The sequence below is a fragment of the Thamnophis sirtalis genome, unplaced genomic scaffold (assembly GCF_051295495.1).
Source record: "Thamnophis sirtalis isolate CommonGarterSnake01/CBP01778 unplaced genomic scaffold, rThaSir2_p1.2 scaffold_1, whole genome shotgun sequence".
Taxonomy (NCBI): Eukaryota; Metazoa; Chordata; class Lepidosauria; order Squamata; family Natricidae; genus Thamnophis; species Thamnophis sirtalis.
The window spans coordinates 61348886-61373317 of NW_028261381.1; the positions used below are offsets into that span (position 1 = coordinate 61348886).

The following is a 24432-nucleotide window of genomic DNA, read 5'->3' on the forward strand; positions in this document are numbered from 1 at the left end:
ATGACCATCGTTTTTCCATGCCAGGGTTTATATATGGAACAAATTGTATTGGCGCGCTTCCTCTTGATCGCCATCTAGAAGGGGTTGAAATCATCTATTTTGATCTGGCACGTTAGGTTTTTTTGTATGTGTTTTATGCTACTGGTTTATATTATTGTATTTTTATAAACCATATTCTATATCCATAAGCCTTTGAACTTTCCTTTGTGAAGATTGCCCATAATCCAGTTGTTGCAAAAGTAGTCCTTGACTTGCAATTGTTCACTTAGGGACATTTGAAGTTGTCAACAGCATTGAAAAAAGTGACATGTGTCCACTTTTCACACTTATCATCATAGTATCTCAGAATTCGGGCACTTATCAACTGGCATGTATTTGTGACAATTGCAGGTCCTGTGGTCATGTGATCACCATTTGTAAACTTCCAGATGACTTCTGATGAGCAAAGTCAAAGGGGAGGGGGAGCCAGATTTGGCAAATGTCTGCATATTTCGCTTAACACCTGTGGCAAAAAGATCATAAAATGAGGCACAACTTCCCAGCAGAAATTTTGAGCTTGTGGTCATATGTCCTCGACTTATGACCACAATTTCTTATCTTTCAACTTTTTCTTTAAAAGTACTGAGAAGACATTAGTACAGTTGGGAAAGTGGTCATAAGTCCTCGACCACTGTCCCCCCTGTACTAATGCCTTCTCAGTACTTTTAAAGCGAAAATTGAAAGAAAAGCATAATGATAAAGTATTGTTTCAGTGTAGGCTGTTTTTAGGGGAGACAGCTGGGCTGAGGAGCAGGCTTTAGCTGCCTAACTGGTGGTTCTAAATATGCCACAAAACTGGATCTATGAAGTTTGGTAAGAAGATTTCCATATGCTCATGTCAACAAACAGAATAGTGCTCAACTAAAACTGTCAACACCACCTTGCAGGTCTTAGCGTATGAAAGCAAGAGCCATTTTGGAATACTGAAATCCACAGAAGTGGCATCATGAATGTAGGTCCCATTAACTAAAGTGCCTCCACTCCTTACTGTGGTGACATTGCAGGTTCCGATCCTTACATAATATCTTGCACCTTTACCCTGGAAGGAAACTGCAGGAGAAGAGTTGAAATGCAAAGGCCTAGATGCAGTCATTCCTGTGATAGTCTAGCTGTCATATGGCATTTGGATGTCTTAAGTCTGACGTCTGAGATGTGGTGGCGCAGTGGTTAGAATGCAGCACTGCAGGCTACTTCTGCTGACTGCTGGCTGCAGTTTGATCCTGACCAGCTCCAAGTTGACTCAGCCTTTTATCACTCCGAGGTGGGTAAAATGAGGATCCAGGTTGTTGGGAGTAATAGGCTGACTCTGTAAACTGCTTAGAGAGGGCTGTAAAGCACCATGAAGCGGTATATAACTCTAAGCGCTATTGCTTTGATCCCCTGATTTTAGTGGGACTGAATGGGGAGTATCATGGGGATTCCTCCTGTGGCATGGATGGGCATAGGAGCACACACTCAGAGGTCAGGCATGTTCAGAAATATCAGAAGATGGCGTTGCCTTGTGCCAGTACCAGAAAATATGGGGAAAGATCTCTAAGAATGGGATGAGGTCAACAGTAGACAGTCCTAGGTTAAAATTATGGGGGTTTGGGGATGTAACAACAGTCAGGTAGTGCATTCCAGGCATTGACCACTCAGTTGCTGAAGTCGTATTTTCTGTAATCGAGTTTGGAGCTTGCAATACACAGTTGAGGGGTGAAAAAAGGTCTATAATCTCTTTAATTAAATGGCAGCAAAGGAAGGAGATTTCACTAGGACCAGCAAATTATCTTCCCACTGAAATAACAGGAAAATGTCAGTGGAACCTCTAGGACTTTTATACAAATCAACAGCACTTGCAAGCAGAGTATAAAGCAACAATACTTTATTTTTAGAATACAAGACGCCAGCACCTTGACCCTTGAGTTTGGAGAAGTATACTATGAGCATCTCTCTTGCTTCTTCCTTGTCTCCTACTGTGTAGATTTTTGTATATTTCTTATAAATAGGTACACCTGAAAAATCAATCAAACAACACAAACAAAGGAAACGATAGAAACAAGGGCAGAGGGGAAAAATCTTTGGGAGCTTTAGTGGCCAACAGATTGAGCTGTAAGGATTCCCAGCACTTACCGAATCAGAGGCAGTTAAGACTGGAGGAGCATCAACAGGAAGCATGTTGTTAAACAATGTCTGCTTATGAGCAGGTGAAGGTCAATCTGGTTGAACTCCTTCTGAGAGATTTAATGCCTTTAGTGGTGAGAGAAAGATCCAGTGAAGCTGAGCATGCACTGGAATAACAATGGAAAAGCAGGGAGGGGAATTCAAGGGTAGACAAAAGGATGGAAGAAAACACAGCAGTAGGCTCATCCTTTTTTAAAAACCCAAGATGGTTATGTATAAAATAAAGGAGAATTAGAAGAGCTTTTCTTCTTAAAGCTAAAGTAGAATACAATATAACAAAATTTAACTAGGTACATGAAACGCTTTGAGTTTCCATTCTTTTACGAATATCTGAAATCTTATGAACAGTTTGCACAAAATACTGATTTCATTCTTTTAAAGAGGCAGATAATCTTGCCCTCTAAATAAAAACAATGTGCTAAAGAAACAGGTTTGCCGAATATATTTTATTACTCTTTTAAAAGATGTGCTACTGAATTTTGGCAGCATAATTTTGAGATATCCTGGGGCTGCAGAAAAAGGCCATGGAGTCATATAAACCTGCCTCCCAATCCAAATGTTAACATTTAAACACTTTGGAATCACGTTCCGTGTAGAAATACCTTTGCTATCAGCTTCAAACACTATGGCTTTCCCAGTTGCAATGTATGGCTGTGAAAATTGGACCATAAGAAAGGCTGAGCGCCAGGGACCAGAGTCAAATGTATATAAAAAGGTTATATAATATATTGATAGAAATAGATTCTGAAAGAGAGCTAGTTAAAGACTGTATGATAAAGTGGGCACAAAATTTTGAAGAACCAATAATGATGGAAACATGGGAAAAGATATGGGTAAGAAATGTAAAATTTACGCAAGCCCAAAACTTGAGAGAGAATTTTTACAAGATGGCATTTAGATCCTAAAAAATTAGCTTGTATGTATCCGAACCTACAACCTAAATGCTGGAGATGTGATTGTGCTGATGCTATGTATTATCATATATGGTGGTCTTGTAAAAAAGTCAAAGCATTTTGGATAAAAATATGGTGGATTATTCAAAATATTCTTAAAAAGAGGATAAAGTTTACTCCTCAGTTATTCTTGTTAGGTATAATTACAGATTGTACAGTTATAGAGACTAATTTGATTCTGAACTTAACAACGGCAGCAAGATTGTTGGTGGCGCAGTACTGGAAGAAGGAATAATTGCCTACTATTCAAGAATGGACGTTAAAAGTAACAAACTTAGCAGAGATGGCTAAACTATCAGCATACCTCAAGGAACATTCAGATGAGAAATACAAGCTGGAATGGAAAAGATGGATTGATTATATTCAAAATAAATATGGGACTAAGAAATTTAAGTTAGCTTATGAATGAATGAACAAGGAATGTTACAACTTATCTAAAGTTAGCTTTACAAAAGAGGAGTTAAAGTACAAGTGAAGGGACGATGCTAAAGTTAGTTTATTTTAGTGTATATTGCTAAATGTTTATACCCTGTATTTGCTCTGGGAGGTTGGGGATGGGTGGGGGGGATGTAGGATTGTGGGGGGGTGGGAGGGATGGGGAAAGGTATATAATTGTAAAACTTATTAAAACTTTTAATAAAAAAAAAGAAAGGCGAGCGCCAAAGAATTGAGGCCTTTGAACTATGGTGTAGAGAAGACTCCCTTGAGCTGCAAGGCGATCAAACCAGTCAGTCCTAGAGGAGATCAACTCTGACTGCTCTTTAGAAGGCCAAATCCTGAAGATGAAACTCAAATACTTTGGCCACCTAATGAGAAGGAAGGACTCACTGGAGAAGAGCCTAATGCTGGGAACGATTAAGGGCAAAAGAAGAAGGGGATGACAGAGAATGAGGTGGCTGGATGGAGTCACTGAAGCAGTAGGCGTGAACTTAAATGGACTCCAGAGGATGGTAGAGGACAGGAAGGCCTGGAGGACATAACTTCGCAACTAACAACAACAATCAGCTTCAATATCCAGAAAGAGAGGGGGGAGCTTCCCACTTTCCTCCCCCTCCTCTAAGGAACATTAAACTGGCTAAAACAAGAAACAAGGCCTTTTCTGACAACCTCAGCTGAACAAGATCAAGCGACTTACCTTATGCAACTGATTATAGAGCCGCACGAAAGTCTCAATATCTCATTTTGCATCTCATGGAGCTCTCTAGGAACATGATTGCTAAAAGCGTCCACATTGCCCACTATTTTGAAGGTAGATGCTGAAGAGTGGAACCTCTAAATTGGACAATAAAAAAAATTATTTCACCCCATGCTTCTATTATCATTCTATTAATGGTGACAGTTACCACCAAATCGGCCCAGCTATGTGGTTCTCATCCCCAAATGATTCCCCCAGTTATATATACATAGAGATATAGATATGAATAAAACAACCTGCAGTACTATATAACAAATAATTCATTGCACCGTGGCCTTGTGTAAAGCGTCAAGGTGCTGGTATCTTGTATACCCCTGGAGTTTATGGTTAATTTTCCCACCTGCTTTATCTTACCTGACAGATGAAACTTTAATGCGATTCAAAGAGAAACCATAGTAGTTTTCCTAACAGGCAATGAAATGTAATTCCAGATGCTGTGCAAAAGCAATACTTTGGTTCACTCTTTCTATATTAACATTTTATGGATATACTTTTTGTTACTACAAATATCACACATTAATTGATTATTTTCCATATATATCCCTATATATACTATATATATAGTATTTGTGCTGATAAATAACACTATACATACATACATACATACATACATACATACATACATACATACATACATACATACATACATACATACTCCCAATTTCATTAGCCCTGGCATATTTTTTGCTTGTACTTTAGTTTATCTTCTGGTTGTTATGCCTACCAATAAATACATACATATTTTAAATCTCCTCCTTTGAATGGACTAAATATGGTCCTTCCTTCTTCTACGTATTTTCCTCACAATAACAAATCTGTGAGTTGGTTGGGCTGGGAGTGACTGACCCAAAATCACTCATGCAGGTGAGACTAGAACTCACAGTCTTTCAATTTGTAGCCTGGTGTCTTGACCCCTAGACCGGGGTTGTCAAACTTGTGGCCCGTGGGTCGGATGTGTCACACACTGGCTACGCCCATGCTGGGATTAGCGAAAGGGAAAAATCTTGCGATACGTTACGTGACAACATGGTGACAATGTGAGTTTGACACCCCTGGACTAGACCAAAGACTACAAAAATGTCATAATTGTGGGGGAGGGGCATTTTAATTTTTGATTCAAGTCATAATGTGTGAACTCACTGAAAGGCCTGACTACCTGAGAAAGTTAGCAACTTCTCTTTATTACAGTGTTTCCCAACCTTGGCAACTTGAAGATGTCCGGACTTCAACTCCCAGAATTCCCCAGCCAGCATTCGCTGGCTGGGGAATTCTGGGAGTTGAAGTCCGGACATCTTCAAGTTGCCAAGGTTGGGAAACACTGCTTTATTAGACTGTATCAGGTTGTGCCATACCAGCCAGCAACTGGGCTTCTCCTATCGCTATTCACAGGATTGCGGCCTGAGGCAAGTTAAGTCAAAACATTGTGGATGCTCTTACCTGCTTCCTAATGGACATCAAAGATCCAGCGAGGCTGCCTGCCGTGGCAACAGAAAGGATAAAAGAAAAGAAATTGTGACCTAGGGGGAAATCTTCCCACCAAGATTCTAGAATTCACAGCTGCCCCTGTAAACATGCTTGCAACTGTCTGCCCAACTCCATTGAGAAAAGATTGCCCTGATGGCATTTCCTGCTTGAAACTCCTATTTGTAATTTAAATGCATTGCAAAACCTCAGGAGAAGAGCAGCTCTTCCCTGTTCTGCTCAGACCCAGTCTTAGAAGCCAGTGATTTGCCCTAAGGGAAGCTTCCATTGAGTGAAGCACAGCAAGGCAATTTGCTCTCTCCGAGGGGTGGCTACCAGTCTAAAACAGAGAGCCAACTCTTTCTGATGCACAAAAATATGCTGTTATCTTTGCTTACAGGAAACCCTCAAGCACATTATGCTGAGCGGAGGTAAAATATGCATTATTCTGCTGATTCTTTGGCAAGCATTTACATTTTAAGCTTGCTTGCTTTTTCATCAATGAAAAAGTCCCCCACGTTCCCAAATGCAAGATGTCCAACCACATCCAACCACCAACCATATGACCATGGATTAGCACAGAAAGCTATGTGATCCCAGCTTGCATGGTTTGTAGTTCAGTGTGTCTTCCAAACTCGGAAAATTGAATTAGGCAAACCATAGTTCAAACCATGGATAAGCGCAAACATAGCTATTGTTCGCTAACTTAACATAGGACTGAACAAAAAAGATTGTATCCTATATTCTTTGCCCTTGTCTCCAATTCAAAAATAAAATCTCTGTTCCTTCCGAAAGGGAATACTTGTATTTCCATAATGGATCCAATTTACATATCTCTCTTTGTATATCAGTGATTGCATGACCTCTGTAGATGCCATACACTAAATAAAATAAATAAGATAAACATATCCCTCTGTAGGAGAGTGTTGTAGAAGCTTTTTCGAGGCATCTGAAGAGTGAAACAATATGATGCAATTTTGTTCTCTGCTTCTGTCTCCTGCAGAGAGGAGTGTGTGGAATCCAGACATCCCAGCAGGTTAAATTCAACTTAATCCTTTATTATTTGAGAATTAAATTCACACTTAATAGAAAATCATGGTGGATTTACCCCCAATTCTGGTCTGTTGTACAAGCTGCAGTTGATACCATCGAACATCATTGTTTGCTATAAGCAACACACAATAGCCTAGTTGAAAAATATGCTAAAGCCAAGCCAAACAATTCACATTTGTGACTTAGCACGGTGAGTAAACCTAGTTTTGTCAGCTCTGATGATGACCAATGGTTTTAAACAAACAACTCTGACTGATAAAGTCATGTCTGTTTAACTGACCTTAACAAAAGAAATAACCACAGTTGTTTTAGGGTAATGAATACATGGATTTTTTTTCTATCCTTCCCTGTCCAGATTAGTGGTCGTTACATTAACTTTCTTGTAAGCCACTTAGGCAGTGCTATTAAATAATCGGGGAACCTAATAAAAGAGTGGGATCAAATACCAGGGGCTGAGAAATTAATTAACTGCCCCTTCCTCTCGCTTATCCAAACTCTGGAATTGGATCCATAACTAGCGATCGGGGAAGCCTATTCCTTCCATCATACTCAAATAGGGGTTCAATTCGGAGTTTCATTTCTTATTAAAATCTTTCTACGACTGGAAGGCTCACTTTCTCTTTGGAGCCCTCTGGTGTCTGAAGTGCTAAATGGCCTTAAGTTATAGATCCATTATGACTTAAGATCTATTAAGGCCTTTAGTTATAGATGGTATCAAATGTCCTTCTGCTTTGCCATGTGTACAGTAAAGTACTTCTGGTCCTCCTTGCCCTGCTAATTCAAGCTGTGTTAGAATTTCAAGTTCTGCATCAACGAAGCAATTGCAGGATTAGCCTGTCAGTCCATCGCAACCTAAGTGCATTGTTAGACCATTGCCGTCATGCTGCTGCAGTCAGTGAGAGTAGGAAGACAAAACACGTCACAATACAAACCCTTCCTTTTATATCTCAAACTCCATCCTTACATACAACACTGTACCCGTATCTTCCAACTTTAAAAATGACAGGTTAGAAACCTAAGGCAGCAATTCTATGCATATTGCTCTATGACTAAGCATTGCTTCTGAGTAATACATATATTGATCTTCACTGCATAGCAGTAATCTTGCCCGCAGTTTCTTTGCTTAAAGTCCTCGATCTGGCAATTCTAAAACAGATGTGAATTTCATATTCCTGCAGAGTTTTGCATGGGGTAAAATTCATGGAATGACAACTATCTGCACATACATGTCATGTTGGCTAAGTGAAGGAAGAGCAGTCATTCCTGTACTAGATTGCATTCTCTCTACTCCAAAATGCTTGAGAGCTAGGTTATTCATCTAATTCAAGGATGTCAAACTGGATTTCTTCAAGGGATGGATCAGCATTGTAGTTGTCCTCTGCAGGCTGACCAGGGGATGGTGGTGGAGATAGGACAGATGCCTTCTGCAGCACCCTGCCGACCAAAACAGGGCAGGGGCGGTTGCATGAGGCCCTCCCGCGCCCCATTTTTTGCCTGGACGGCCTCCTGCAACACCCTGCCAGTAGGTCATGAGGAGGCTACATGCAGCCCCCACAGGACGGATACGGCCCATGGGCCTTGAGTTTGACATCCCTGATCTAATGGGTGAGTGGAAAGGTATCTTAAGAAATCAAGAGCTTGTTCAAGTTGCTTCAAGGAAACCTGAGCTAGCAGCAGCAGCAGTGAAAGAGGTAGAGACCTCTTCCAATCCAGCATTGCACCAAAATTGTCCTTGGCAGACTTCATTTAGCACTTCATGTCTTTGATTCTCTTCTAATATTTTATAGCCGTGCAGTTCCCCACCCCCTTCCAAAACAAGTATTTGTGTGAGTAAACAGATCTTGCTGTCATTCTGGGTGACACAGAAGAACAGAGAAACGCATATAGGATTTGCCTGAAGAACAGAAGGAAGCTAATCATAATGGCATGCGCACCTGAGAGGAACGGAGCAGAAGAATTTGTGTGGCACACGAACAATGATTGTGAGAGAAACTATACTGCCATGTAGCTCTTAAAGAACAAGCAACTTTATGTTAGAAATCTTTCCCTTAAGAAACTTTGGAGGTATGCGTGAAGCAGAACATTTCACCTTTGGTGGAGAACTGTGGCCTTCCAATTTGTATCTAAAGAAAGGGCTGTTCCAGCTATTTGTGATCAATTGTAATATCTGTTGCTGCTCTTTTTCTGGAGTAGCATTTCCTCCTTTTGGGATTTAGGAAGGGCGTTGTGACTTCATTGTTCTACAAAAATTTTGGGAACTGAAAGTAGATTATTCCTCCCCCCCCCTTTTAAATATTGTTGAGGCTATGGTCCTCAGTGCAATAGGAACGGCAGAGTTATTATGTATTTTGCTATGTTAGATTTTAACTGTTTTTATTAAGTTAAAACGGAAGTGGTCTACAACCCTGATTAATAAACAAATGCAAATAAACCTTGCTTAACAAGTGGACATTTTATGGCCATTTAGAGTTATGTTGGTCCCAAAATGGATGTTTTACCATCTGTAAAGCTCCAACTTTTGTAAGTGGTCACATCTCCCCCTGGTCACATGACTGCATGTCAGATGGGTCAGCTTTATGACTGATTGTGTTGTTCTGTGGTCATGTGTGTCTGCAATTCACAACGGTTTTTTTTGCAGGTTTCTGGCACTTCCATTCACACAAGCAGGTTTGCTTAACAAATGCAACATTCATTTAATGACCACTGTGTTCACTTTATGATCACTGTGAAAAAGGGTGGAAAATTATTTACTGTCAAGTGGGTGCCTCAGTTTACCACTGTATGTATTTATGACTGTAATTCCAGATTCAATTACAGTAGTAAATCAAGGACTAACCTATATACACAAATGTTTGCTACTTTGGATAAAGCAAATCAAATATGAATCCAAAATGTAAATAATGTGCTTCCAAAATTGATATTTTTTCACTTCAGCTCTTCATAGATGGAAAACATCAGGATGGAGAGAGTGAGGTTAGAGAGGAGTGAGTATAGTTTTCGGAACAGAGATCTCTAGTTGCTAATTCCATTGAATGTCAGAGGAATTCTGTGAGTTGAAGTCCACACCAGAGGTGGCATTCTGGAGAACCAGTAGCAGAAATTTTGAGTAGTTCGGAGAACCAGTAATTACCACCTCTGACTGGCCCCGCCCCCATCTATTCTCTGCCTCCTGAGTCCCAGCTGATTGGGAGGAAATGGGGATTTTACAGTATCCTTCCCCTGCCACGCCCACCAAGCCATGCCTGCCACACCACACCCACCAAGCCATGCCACGCTCACCAAGCCCACAGAGCCGGAAATAAACATTTTTGAATCCCACCCCTGGTCCACATGCTTTCTAGTTGCCAAGGTTGAGAAATATTGCTGTAGGTGCTTATTCAGAAAAGGCTGGGTACTCAGATCCTGCCTCTGCCAATGTCTGCCACTTCCCACAGTTGCCCATAATTGTCCTGCAGTATTGCATCTGTACTGACTTTAATGCTAATTAACAGAACCCAGAAACACTTTGAACTGTTTTCCAGGCCTCTTAATTTCCTACCCCCCCCCCCAGGTTGGATACCTATTTGTGCTGCTTGATCTATTTTCAAATGCCCTTTGACCTAATTTCAAAAGCACTTTGTTTGTGAGCAGTTTGGCCTTCTAACAAAAATGACCTTTCTCTACCCTGGAAATATTTAATGGAGAAAGAAAGAGGAAGGAAAAGAGAGTGTCAGAGGATCTAATCTAAGGAAACCTGGTGTCTGCAGGAGGTGGGGAGGTGTGGGGGGGGGAGTGATGGCATCTCTACTATGATGTCATCACGGAGGTGATGTGAATTACACATTGTGTGTAACTCATGCAAATTTCAGAATTCCTTCCTTCCTTTCCACAAGGGCATCATGATGCACGTGATGATCCTACTGTAATAAGGAGAGAAAAATGTATGTCAGAAAGAGACAATTTAAACCTGTTTCAGTCCTGGGCTGGGGAACAAGAAAAATGCAAGAAAAGGAGAGAAATTGCTAAGGCATGGCGGCCTCATGGTTAAGCACAAGTGAGAATATGGCCACAAAGAACCACCTGTCCCTTGCCAGATTTCATTTGTAGTTATTCTTTGTTATTTTGAAGCTGTTGGACTACAGTTCCCATCATTCCTACTTTACTGAAACTGATGAGATTTGAAATCTACTAATCTATGGAGGGCCATAAATTCTTCACCCTTTCTGTCAAAGAAAAAGATGTTTGTAGTGATTCTAGAAGTAAACTCAGTAGCAAAAATATTGACAGCTCAAATACTATAAGTTTGTTATAAGTCCCTCACACCCCAAAACTCATAAGCTTTGAGACGGTGCCACAATAGTTATCACTGCTCTCAGTTTCTCCCATTTCCAGGCTCTGGGCAATTATTAGCAAGGGAGCCAGATTAGCTTCTTCACAAAATTCAGATTCCTTGTAATAGGGACCAGGAGACCATGCAGTAAAACAAATACAAATAAAGTTCACACAAAGCCCCCCTTATCACTTAAAGGGTATGCTGTGAATCACCTGTCACAAAGCCAGGGGTTCTTTAGTCCAAGGCCCGCACTAAAAACTAGTTAATCCATAGAAACCTTTTACAGACCAACTCATAAACCCAGGCTGTTAGAACTCTGTAAAATATATATATTGAAGGGAGATATTCTCAGAGCAGTCAATCATTCTGTGTTTGAGGAGGGAGCAGCCAAATCCATCTCTGTCTTGCTCTTTGCTGCTTAGGCACTTCTCCTGATCCCTGCTGACCATTGCTTCCCTTTCAGAGGAAGAAATTACAGCAAATAGTGCTTTCATCCTCTAATTATCCCTCTTTTTTCTTCTCACTGCTAAGCTCACTCACTTGAAAAGGGAGCACAACAAGCAGTATTGGCCAGGGGATAATAAGTTGAGACATGGCCTTGGACAGATGTTGGACAATGTCAGCCTGTGACACTGATCCTGCCTCCTGACTGCGAGCAAACGGGATGCAAATTACAGGACACTATGCAAAATGTAAGGCAAAACAAATGATTTTTTGTTTATATTGTATGCTGGTGGACAATTTCGCTGCTCCAAATGGATTTTGTGAATACTTGTAAGACTCAAAAGATTCTCATTGAGGTGAATGAGCAACTTGTCAAATGCAGTCGGTGCCAACAGGTGGTGCTGCAACCTCATAATTCTTCTTGAGATGCTCAGAGGCCGGAAGAGAGATAGTCTCTTCTAGGTACCACCATCTTCTCAGATCCAGGCTTACCTCCCTCATTAAGGATCACCGGACACAAACATGGGTGCCTGGAGTGGGTGTAAATCCACAGTATTGATCAGGGTTAACTGGATTATGAAAGCCTTCAATGCCTGAAAGTATTGTAATACCTAGGTAGGAAATGCTTAGGTCTTCCCATAAATATGACCATTGCACTTGGAACTTATTAAGTAATGACAAAAATGTTGTGTAACTATGCCTGGAGTGAGAGGCTGGGGAAGTTGTCTCTTTCCTTGGAGAATTTATTTATTTTTATTTATTGATTCATTAAAATTATAATTTATTTCTTTATTTAGAATATGTCCATTTCTGCAGGAAAGGGAAAAGAATTGCATCTTTCAACCTAGCAGACCCTTTAGCTACTCTCTTCATCTTGGTAATGGCTGGCTTGGGGAGAGGGTGTTGGATGGGGTGTTGCTGGATGATGCTTTGAGTACTTCCTCCTATCCCATCCAATTTGCTGCTCACCTTTTACTAGCGGTCCTGCCAAAGGGCACCTGTGTCCAGGCAGGTAAAAATGAAATCTACTCTGAGCTTGATTTCTGATGATGTCACAAAAGCTTTCATGTTGTTTTCTTGGCAAAAATACAGAAGTTTGCTTTGGGGGCGGGGTTAGCCTCCTACTTTAATTTATAGACCCATGATTTCCTGTTGGTCTCTTTTCCTAATATTAATCTAGTGTTTCAAAATTAGCCCAAGTGGAAGTACTCTGAAATACCTGGAAGGGAGAAGAAGGTCTGAAATAAAGGAGTCCCTGCTCCTTTATAGGAAAACTTTACAGTAGCAGTAGCAAACTATTTCTGGTTTTGGGAAAAATGGAACTATCTTAACAAGCAATCAGATCCTTCAACAAGTGTCCTATTGAACAAGGATGAACTTGTTCTTGGCAAACAAAACAGGGGAGAAGAGCTCATTCTAGCGCTGAATGAATGACTGCCGTAAAGAGGATATATACGCCTGAAACTCAAGGTGGATTCTTTGGATCCACGAAGAAGAGGAAAGCAGGCAAAACCATTTAAAAACTACCTATATAGAATCCAACAACAACAACAGCAGCAGCAAAAAGTAGGGTTAAGGTCCACAGTTAAGAGTCAAAAATACCTTGAACTCTTTCACTTGCATACTCCAGTCATTTTGCTCTCTCCTGCACAGAATTCCACTCCATTCCAGCATGAACCAGAACTAGAGGGTGACACAATATCTAATATCTCAGGGGCTGCCACAAAGAAGAGGGGATCAGCCTATTCTCCAAAGCACCTGATGGCAGGAGAAGAAGCAATGGATGGCAACTGATCAAGGAGAGAAGCAACCTAGAACTGAGGAGAAATTTCCAGACAGTGAGAACTATTAATAAGTGGAATGAGTTGCTTCCGGAAGTTGTGAATACACACTCAACATTAATTTAAAGCAACTTGTGATATAAACAGTGCAAGAAAAGGAAAGCTTGACTCAGCCCAAACAAGAGGCAAAATATGTGGGTGATTTCTTGGTGAGAAAACCCATTTGCTTCCATTTATGACCTAAAAATGAATAAAGGGAGCTGGTTAAAATGATATAGTATTAAAACTAGATTTGTCTGTGTTATACTGTTCCAGACGGGACAGAATATTTTGGTACTGATAGTCCATAGGAAGGCAAAAAGTAGGGTTGGGAAATGTTGGGAAAGAAGAGGAGAATTGATCCTGGGGCTAAAAAAGGGGCTAAAAAGACTTTTGACTCACAAAACATAATGTAGAATATAGAACAGAGGGGGTTGGGAGGGACCTTGAAGATCTTCTAGTCCAACCCTCTGAGCAGGAGACCTTATATACCTTTCCAGATAAGTGGTTATCCAATATTTTCTTGAAAACCTCTGGTGATAGCATATTCACAACTTCTGGAGGCAAGCTGTTCCACTGATTAATTGTTCTCATTGTTAGGAAATTCCTCCTTATTTCTAGCGTGGTTCTCTCCTTGATTAATTTCCATCCATTGCTTCTTGTCCTATCTTCAGATGGTTTGAAGAATAGGCCGATCTCTGTGACAGCCCTCAAGTACTGGAAGGCTGTTATGTCACCTGTAGAGTGGCTTTTTTATCCCTTTGGACATAATGGAGCATTTAAGAACTGAGGGACAATACTCATGTATTGTTTTCATTTAAAACTTAGAGAACTAAATTCTCAAGCATCTCAAATGGTTTTCTGTATTTCTCCTTCCACAGTCCATTGGCACTCCTTCCTTCCTTCCTTCCTTCCTTCCTTCCTTCCTTCCTTCCTTCCTTCCTTCCTTCCTTCCTTCCTTCCTTCCTTCCTTCCTTCCTTCCTTCCCCAACAATTGAAACTCAGATATTATTACCTGTTGCTTCCTGTGGACTGAGAACGAGAGAAAAACCTTTTCAGAATTTTCATTTGAGAATGTTGCAATTACTTGCCTCTGCTTATTTGGGGCAGGTGGTTCTGTATAGTTTTCCTCCAAATTCATGTTTTATTTATTTTTTGAAAACCTTGTGGTTTTCCAAGGCCCCAAATTTCTCCACTCCTCCTCATAGCTGCACAATGTCATTGCAACTTAGAAAAAGTAGCAATGTGTTGCAGTGGGTGGAATGTCTGTCTACTAAGAGGGAGAGCTGGATAAACTTCTCAGTACAGTAATCAGGTTCCCTGGTGACCTTCATCCCATTCATTTGCTCTCAGCCTTATCTACTTCACAGGGTTGTTCAGATGCTCAAATTAGGAGTGAGAAAACATGTAGGTTATCCGGAGATCCTTGAAAGAAGAATAAGATAAAACTGTAAGACACAAATAAGTGCCTTGTACTTTGGGAGGAATTGCAGAGTACCAAATGATAATTAGGAGTGAACAAGCTTTTGGCATCCGGCATCTGTTAGTCCCAGCGCACATGTCTGTGTGAACCTTTCGTCGTAACTATATTCAGAAGGGGTCTATTTCCCATCATTGCAGCTCTTGTGTGTTTTTATTTCTTGGCCTGGTTATCGTGTCATCTATGAGACCATCCCTGCCACGAACATTATTCTATGCATTTACAGAGGGTACCACAGTTCCCAAAAGCTGTGCTGAGATTCCTTAATGGGTTGAAGGAAAACTGTTTGTCTATGGTACAACCAGAAACAATGGAAGACCGCTGGGATTGCAAGATATGTGCCACTGCACAGAATGTTCATTTTTTTCCTTTGTTCTTATTTTTAATATACGTTTCTTCTGCTATCAGATCACTGTACTCCATCTGTTTTGGGTTCGAGTGATCGTGCAGAGCTGCAGTAGAATTGACTGTCCTTGAAGAAATGTCCCCTAATAATGTTTGCAGGGAAACGGTGTGAGATCATTTGAGGGCAAATAGCTCTTATTTGTTCATAGTCTAATTTGGGGAGTTCCAACAACATAAAAGTATTTTAAATTGAAGGCCAGAGGGGTGGGGTCTTTTGCTGTGTGGAGTCTATATTTTGTTAAGATCATCTGTGCAAGCCCAAATTAGTGTATCTTGTTCTTTTGGGGTAAATATCCTTCTGGGTTCAGTTCCAAGTGGAGAAAAAAGACACTGAAAACACGGAGGCTGCGTGGAAAGATGGTTTTAATGGTGGACAGGACCACATGGCCTGAGGTCCTAGGCAAAAAGGGGATCACATGCTTCAAAGGTGTTGAGTGAAGAAAAAGAAACGAAGGGGCTTGCTGAGACCTTCTGAGTTTTTTATACTCTCTGTTCGGCCCCACCTCCCTGTTTCCTGTTCCTGTGCAAGAAATGTATTCTGATTGGTTGTCAGGCTCCCAGGGGTGGGGCTGGGTGGGGGTGGGGTCTTAGCTAACATTGTAGGTTGTGTGTCTTTTGAGTCCCAAGTTGAGTTCCCACATGCCATGTGGTGAGTTTATGTAGAAGGCTAATCCCACCTTTGTTATGTAGAGTAGCTCAGGCTTTTTAAATGGCCCATTGACAAAGGTGGGGGCTATTAAGAGTGAGCCTGTTTCCTGCCTAAAAACATGTTTCTCCATTTCCTATCCAGGGAAATACAACATTCTGCCTTTTCAATATTTCCTAGGATATTACATTCTTCTAGGAGAAGGGTGAGTGCTAACTTCCTACAGTTCTGATCTCAGACTGCATATACATTTCCTCTACTAAAATGAAGAAAAGCCACCAAATACTACATAGGCTCTTCATAGCAAATGCTGTCTCTCACTGCTCTGTCTCCTTTGGGGCCTTAGAGGAATAAACTCATTTTTATTGCATAGCTGCTTCTTTCAAGAGCAAAAGATGTTAGATTCTTCTGTGTGTAGATCCAGAGAAGAAAGACACGAGTTTAGCTGCACATGACTTAACATGCTCCAACGTGTCAAGAAAAACTGAGAAGCCAGCTGAGTCAAACCACTCTTTATAAATCTCCCAGTTACTCCTTGAACAAGGTAGTGATGTTTCAAAGAATCATCATGGGGAATTGCGTCCGATTAAATGAAATGTCCTACAGCCAAGCAGCACAGCTTCTCAAGTATAAGACTAGGACCTATGTGGGTGACACCCCCCCCCCACACACACTTATTAACAGAGCCTGAAATTTAAGGAGACAGTAGTAACCTAAGGATCTAACAATACTGTTTAGGATGCAAAAATTCATATGGTAGAAAAAGGCTTAGTTTCCTGCATCTCTGTTGCCATCTAGGCTTTGGTCATGTTTTTGCAGCCCAGCAAATCTGGGGACCCCCCACCCCACCCTTTTTGGAGGTATATTGTGGGCACTGAGAAGAAATCCTACTGTAAGGGGAAAAGGGAAAGGAGAGACCAGGTATGTTTGCCAGCTGGAGAGAGGACATCAACAGGGTGACAGGAGAGCTCCCCTTCCTGCGATTTCTCATGAGGGGCAGCTGGGACAGGTTTTTTTTTTCCTGCTTCAAGGAAGCAGGTTCTGAAGTATTTCAGTGCTGGCAGCCAGAGGCGAGGAGGTTGCCTTCTTGCAGGTGGGCAGGAAATAATTGCCACTTGTTCTGAGACTAATACATTGGCCAGAACTTGGAAAGGATAACAAGAGGAATCTGTCATTGCAAAGAATATTAAACACCCCAAAGAAAATGGAAGATGGGGGGTGGGGGTGGAAGCAGCGTTGTCACCCAAGGTGCCCTCAGTCTGAAGCTTTGTCCCAAGGGCCCTTGGCTTCCCTTCCAACATGCTTTTCTACAAAGGAAGGTGTTTTCTGAGAGGAGAGCTCTGAAATTTGCCCAGAGTATGGTTTTCTTTTTCTTTTTTTGTTAATATCAGGCTGGGCCTAATGGTGATGAACTCACCCTCTGCTTCCAACACTGGCCAGGTCACAACCGCACAATTAATGAACAGTCCACAACTTTATGAACTTGGAACACTTTAATGTTGAAGGAGACCTTCGCACATTGGTACTATACGGAGATTTCTCTTAAATATTACATGTTGGGGTATTGAGGTAGATAGACTTCTGGGTCTTCAAAACCAGGATTGAGAATGGACCCAAATACTCTCTCTGTGCATCACTTTCAAAGGTGATTGTTACAGTATTTCAGCAATCCATCTCCCACTATTCTGCCTCTCTTTGCCTGTCCATCTCTCCCCCCCCCTCTTCCTCCCTCCCCCCTCCCCCCTTTCACATATACACAAATCCATTGATTATGCACCTTTGTCTGGTGCAGAGGACATTCCCTCCCCCTTTCTTACTCATCCCAGCACAAAAGGTCTTTGTTTTGCCTCTGGGTTATCAAGGAGCCCTGTTATCTCCCCCTTCATGTGGAGGGCTGGTGGGGGTACAAGTGAAGAAACAGCTGAGGCTGAGGGAGGAGAACTAGAAAACAACAAGGACAGCTAGGGACAGAGGAGCAAACAGGGAGAAAGCAAGAATAAGATAAGATAGAGAAATGCAAAATATGTTAGGGAAAGAGATGGAGGGGGTGTAGAAAGCTATTGTAAGCTCTGGGAAATGCTGTAGCCACCTCCTCCTCCATCAGACCCTGGACTTAAAAACCTTCTCCCTTCATCTGCACACCTGTGGATTGGTGGGAGGGGGGGGAGGTTAGATCCAGACAATCTATGATCTCTTTTATGAGGGAATCTTAAGGAGGATTGCCTTTAATTTCTATTTTTTTTAAAAAAGTTTTTTCTTTTTATTTCTCATATATACATTTACAAATATACAATCTCATAACTATTATTATTAATGTGTATTATCTTTTAACATTTATAACAATTTTTCTCCTCCTACAATTAACAATATAATCGAGATTGCTCTTCTACAGTCCCATATACCCATTTTATTTTACAACAACCCTACTTCTTCCTTCCTTCCCTCCCTTCTCTACTTTCTTCTTTCCTCCTCTCGTTTTCCTCCTCTATTTCCCCTTCCTCTCCCCCACCCCTCCCCTCTTCTTCCCTTTCCTACCCTCTCTCCTACTCTTACTTCCCCTCCATTTCTTCCTCTCCTTTTCCCTCTCCTTTTCCCTCTCCTTCCTATCTTTCCCTCTACTCCTCTATCCATTGGATTACCTTTAATTTCTGTGGATGAGTGTCAAAAGAAACATTCCCAATGCTTATATCCCCACTCTGGGGCATGTGGACTACAGCAGAGCACCCCCAAACATTTTCAGAATGCTTTTGACGTTTTGCCACTGACACCCCAACATGATCGCATGAATCGATTAGTGGGTAGGTAAGTAAATTTGGACTGAGCATCTCTAGTATTGTGTCACTCTTTGCACCCCCCTCTTAATAAACATCAGTATGATCCATGAAGTGCATTTTTGTGTGAAAGCCTTAAAGACCTGCTGATTTATATAAACTTTCCCACCCACCTTTTAGAATAGTATTTTTAGAGCTCCTTTTGCTGGAGTGGAAATTCCTTCCCTCCCGCTATGCACTTTTGTAACCTTCTCTTCTCCAATCCTTCTGAATGCCATTGTTAACACCTGTACCCTACTCCTTCCCTAAGTCCTTACCATTAGGAATCATGCCAAACTTGCCATGATTAAAATTGACTCATTATCACTTTTGTGACAAGTGCCTTTAGGCTTTGAAGAAGTTTTTTCAAAGCGTGTTGCTCTTTGCAATCACAACATAACCCACTTTTGCAGGAAAAATGCATTATAGAATATATCAAGGAAGCTATATCAGTCGCCAAGAATCAATGCTGATTTAAAGGTTCCCCCGACCTCTCACATACACACCAGAATAATGAATGGGCTATCACTGCATCCCAAACGGTCAGAGGGCAAAATTAGGGTGTTTTGGGGGGTAAAATTACCTATTTAAAAACATACCATGATCCTCTGTGATTCATTAGAAATTTTTGTAATGAAGTATGAACAAGTTTCAATGTTGCAGCCCCTATAGCTAATGCTCCTACAATCTTTGAGACAGTCTAATATCCCAAGCTAAACTCTCTGTAAATGTCTTGACTCAAGAGATTCTGAGGTATTTGGGGCTCCTGGGCCAGTTCTGATATTAAGAGAGTGGTATGACTTTCCTGTGAGCCACAGCAAGGGCTTTTCATTTACAAAATGGCTGCTCAGAACATTCAGCCTGTCACAAAACACTGCTTTCCTCAAAGATAAACTGGGAAGCTGAGCACACACAATAATTTCTCTGAGGATGGGTTGTAAAGTGAAGTTGGAATCTGAATCTCCGATGATAAATCACATAATTGCTCAAATAAATCACAGCATTTTTCAAGAAATCTATCATCTATCTATCTATCTATCTATCTATCTATCTATCTATCTATCTATCTATCTATCTATCTATCTATCTATCTATCCATCCATCCATCCATCCATCCATCCATCCATCCATCCATCCATCCATCCATCCATCCATCCATCATCTATCTATCATCCAGTGGTGGGTTCTGGATCCCGGTGCAACCGGTACGGTGCAACGGGGCTGGGCATCCACCACATGCATGCACGCAGCATGCCCATGCTTACTTACCGCCCATGACACTCCGTGATGCTCCAGCTGCTCGGCGGAGCATCGCGCAGGCACCATACGCTCTGTGCATGTGCGCGTAAGCCCTGATTGCCTCAAATACAGGTAAGGAGGGCGGGCGGGCGGGGCCTCCAGAGCACTGTACTGGAACAGTACCTGGTGCTCCCAGCAGACACCGGTATGCCCGTACCGGGGCGTACCGGTCATATCCCACCACTGCTATCATCTATCAAACTAATCAACCGCCCATCTGCCTCACAGCTGATCTGACTTGACCTGACCTGACCTCCTAAAGGGTTTTCTTTAATACTTGAGCTAAATCAGAGCTGAAAAGAAGATGCCCCAGCTCTCTCCTCCTGAAACATTGGCCGCTTACTGGCTGGGAGGTAATGCTGAAGCTTTATAATGCCATTGCTGTTCCTTGTCCACCCAAAAGAAAGCACCCTTTTCTGGCAGAAGAGAATGAGAAAGGAAATATCTTGAGTCTGGAAGGTTCATCAAAGCCCTTCAGCAGAAAGATAACTATGGATACAGTAGAGGGGGTGTGGCAAGGCACACTAGCAACTCATTGCTGGTTGGTGGAGGATACAGCTGCTTTGTGAGGTCACTACTGCTATGTGTTCATCTAAGTGGAAATACCATTTTCAAGTAAGAAGAGCATGGAAGATTAAGACGGAGCAACATCTCAAGTCTGCCCGGGTCATCTAAGCTGCTGTGCTGAAAGAACACCTACGCCTTTTAATACATTTACACTTCTGAGTGACAAAGATGGCTCACGAAATTGATTGGATCAACAGTAAGGCTGGAGTGTGCAACATTAACTCCTATAAAGCCAAACAAACGAAAGAGGACTCCGAACATAAAATGGTTTGCTTTGTTAATGTTGCCAATCTGAACATGAAAGACAGGAATTCGGGCCCAAATGTTTTGAGTGACCAACCTGGCAACATCAACGACCCTGCCAGTGAACTCAACTTACAAAACCTGGAGGAGAAGGAGGTCATTGTAATCAAGAACAATGAACAAAGGAGATGCATGAATACCGACGGAGCGGTCTGCCTTTTCAAGCCAGGTTCTTTGGAAGATGTCAACATTGTCAGCTGGCTCAATAATGATCTCCAGAAATATGCCTTTGGATTTGAACACGCCCTGACTCCTTTCAGGACCTCTCAGAAACTGAAGGTGTTTGATAAGGGATCTCAGAACAACAACAACACCGGTTCCTGCAGTTCAATGGCTGAAACTGGAAATTCAGATGATCTTGCCTACTACGCGAATAAGCTCTGTTCCTTAGTAGTTGAGATGACACGTAAAGAGATCAAGGATAGGTGGGAGAATACTAGAAAATACCTATGCCAAAACATTAATTCTTATAACGCAGGAAGGAAAGCTAGTGCAGCAGAAACCAAACCACCTTCTGAAGACGAAGCCAAGGAACAAGAGGGACAGTATATGGAGAGAACAAGAAGATCAGAAGATTGTACTTCTGTCAATAAAGGGTTGATGTTATACGCAAACCAGGTGGCTTCAGACATGATGCTCTCATTCCTGAAGACCATGAATGTCCAGAAGGGAAGACACCCTCCAGCAGCATGCATTGTTTTAAAAGAGGTACTGGTGAATCATGCCAAGGAAATAGTCTCAGACTTGATAGATTCCTCCATGAAAAATTTACACAATATCACAGGGGCACTCATGAAAGACTCTGATTTCATTTGCGGGATGAAGAAGAATCTCTACAGCGTGGGAAGCCAAAAGTCCACAGAGGTTTTGGAAGCCATGGTGAGACGCTTGTTCAAGCTCCTCGCCGGAGATGATAAGTCTCGGGCACAAAGTTTGGCTTTTACCTCGTATAAATTAGGAGCGCAGGGGAACCAAAGAGCTCAAGGCATGCAATTTGCATCCCTGAAAAGCGAGTGCCACAGCCCGGGGAGGGAAAGAATGGGGGGACCAGGAAAACCTCATGCATCAGGAAGTCGGGGGCCAGACAAGGGGCAAGGGTCAGCAGATGTGTATGGAAAAGAGATTCTTTTATCAGCCTTAATGCAGATACAGCAGCACTTGTTAGAGAAAACAAAAAAAGCCAGACTCCGGGAAAACCATGGCAACTCATGTGGCTATCTTCACCATGACTCCACCTATGATAGAAGTGGTGACAGAAGCCTGAAGCGCTCATCAAAGTCTTATGATGGAAGAATGGACTGTGATGGCAGAGATAAAGGCAATGTTCTATTGTCTGTGATCCAGAAGATCCTTCAAGAGATTGGCTTCAATCCTGACGACCTTTGCACAGACAAGTTCAGAGGCTAGATTGAGGAAGACCTACAGGTGAAGAATCTCCTCTTCTGAACCAGCCCAATAGCAGATCTGTATGCAGCAGATGGACAAGAACATTTATTGATCAACCTGTAGGATGCAAATGATCTCTTTATTGATAACTAAAGGCATTTGCTCTTGGTTGTAGCTAATTAGGTAACATCATCACAGCCTCATTGCAAGCTGCGGTGGAGTGAATTCAGACTGGGTGATTCAAAGGTAGCTGGGCAAGATCATCAATTAAAAACTAAAAGAAGAGGAAAGAGAGTTTGTTATTTATTGCTTCCTTGGAGCTTAAGCCGTAGCCCCATATCAACTGATCCTAGATCAATGGAGCAACACAGGTAGCCCTCCACCACAACTGAGCCCCAAATTCCTGTTGTCAAGCAAGATAGTGGTTAAGTGAGTTTTGCCCAGTTTTCTTTTTCTTTTCTCTTTTGTTGCAGTTGTTAAGTGAATCATTGCACTTCTTAAGTTAGTAACACGGCTGTTAAGTGAATCTGACTTCCCCATTGACTCTGCTGATCAGAAGGTCACAAAAGGTGATTACATGACCCCGGGACAATGTGACTATGGACCAGTTACCAAGCATCTGAATTTTGATCACGTGACCATAGGGATGCAGTCACAATGTGAAAAACAGTCATAAGTCACTTTTTTCAGGGTAAATTTGAACAGCCACTAAGCGAAAGGTTTTAAGTCAAGGACTATCTGTAGTGACTGGGGGAGTAAGACCCTGTGAGTAACACCATTTTTCTAACTTCTAAGAACTTTAGCAGATCTTCATTTCAGCCAGTATTTCCTAACTTTTCAATTTGGTAATCAATCACAGAAGAACAAACTGCATTTTCAGCAATTCTACCCAGTGGTGAAATCTAATTCCGCCCCCCCCCCCGGCTTTGTGGGCGTGGCTTTGTGGGGAGGTCATGTGACTGGGTGGGTGTGGCCAACTTTCTTTTCACTTTCAGCTTTTTTTAAAACCGGGCAAACTGGCGGGGAAAAATACTTTAAAAAGCTTTAAAAAATAGCTTGTGACGATCATGTGGCTCAGCTGTGAGTCATGCAATTGTTGGAAGCTTTTAAAAAGGCTTTTTAAAGCATTTTTTCCCTGAACTGGCAGGGGAAAACGCTTTAAAAAGTGAGAAAAAAGCTTCTGATGATCGTGCAGCTCACAGCTTTTTTTTAAACTACCGGCTCACAGAACCAAGGACAATTTATCCCCAGGTTCGGCCGAACTGTGAGGATTTCACCCCTGATTCTACCCCAATACCTTATGAAACCCAAACAGTTCCATGATTTATTTTGCATAAGGCTGCCGCATCCCAGCCTAAATAAGATGAGAATGCTAAATAAATAGCAGATGCCATCCCTTCCCACATGAATCCCATTAGTTAGCTGGGCGTTGGTTTCCCATTTTGTTATAAACCAAACGTTATGGTACTTATTTACTGCCAGCACTCCCATGTAAGCCAAACAAGAAACACGGCTAGATGAAATAATTCTACTTTATTGTTAGGCTACATTAACAGAATCCTGCAAGTCCGAAAGTACTTCCTGCCACTACTTTTAACTGCTTGGTTTTTCTTAAGTTTCTTCCTCTGACCCTTGGGGGGGGGGGGGCTCCTGCCTCTCTTGTCTCATTGTTTCCTAGGCAGCATCTCTTCCCCTTGTTCCCTTAGGTTAGGGGTGTCAAACTGGTGACACGCGGGCCGGATACATCACATGCGGGCCGGATACATCACATGCAGGCCACGCCCACCCCAGCTCCTCAAATGGGAAAAAAACGCCACCAAATGTCACATGGCGGCAACGTGATGTGGCGAGTTTGACACCTGTGGCTTAGATCATCCACACATTCCATTACACATATTGAATTTAACCCTTTCATTCATGAGCTTAGGAAATTCAAAATGGACAGTTGGGTGAACTGCATACATATAGTCTTATTTCACATGCAGAAATATATTATTGGGGCCCGCCAGCGGAGCTGGCAGCAGAGTCGGACAGTGAGAAGATTGGGGAGGAACATGGGCCAGTCCTGGAGGCAGGTGAAAGCTCAGACGAGGGCT

The 24432-nt window shown here is 41.9% G+C and overlaps 1 protein-coding gene and 1 long non-coding RNA gene across 4 annotated transcripts; one reads left to right on the top strand and one right to left on the bottom strand.

Annotated features, from left to right (window-relative positions):
• Positions 1-1888: 1888 nt before the first annotated feature.
• Positions 1889-6959, bottom strand: LOC148049427 (uncharacterized). Of its 3 annotated transcripts, none has more exons than XR_015696413.1 (6): positions 6920-6959; positions 5788-5821; positions 4705-4784; positions 4291-4427; positions 2152-2268; positions 1889-2033 (listed from the first exon to the last, which is right to left on the bottom strand). It is a non-coding gene; the product is annotated as an uncharacterized LOC148049427 (long non-coding RNA). The 3 variants fall into 3 exon arrangements; XR_015696412.1 differs by having other exon boundaries at positions 2152-2309; XR_015696403.1 differs by lacking the exon at positions 4705-4784 and adding an exon at positions 3460-3489 and having other exon boundaries at positions 2152-2309; positions 6920-6953.
• A 13777-nt stretch (positions 6960-20736) lies between these two features.
• On the top strand, positions 20737-22626 carry LOC148049428 (A-kinase anchor protein 4-like). The gene has a single exon (XM_087713100.1). The coding sequence runs from the start codon at positions 20816-20818 to the stop codon at positions 22355-22357; it is 1542 nt and encodes a 513-aa protein (XP_087569226.1). The 5' UTR covers positions 20737-20815; the 3' UTR covers positions 22358-22626.
• The last annotated feature ends 1806 nt before the right edge of the window (positions 22627-24432 follow it).

What these genes read in the sequence shown, in the direction of transcription:
- LOC148049428 (XM_087713100.1), top strand. Translation starts at nt 20,816, where the DNA reads ATGGCTCACGAAATTGATTGGATCAACAGTAAGGCTGGAGTGTGCAAC.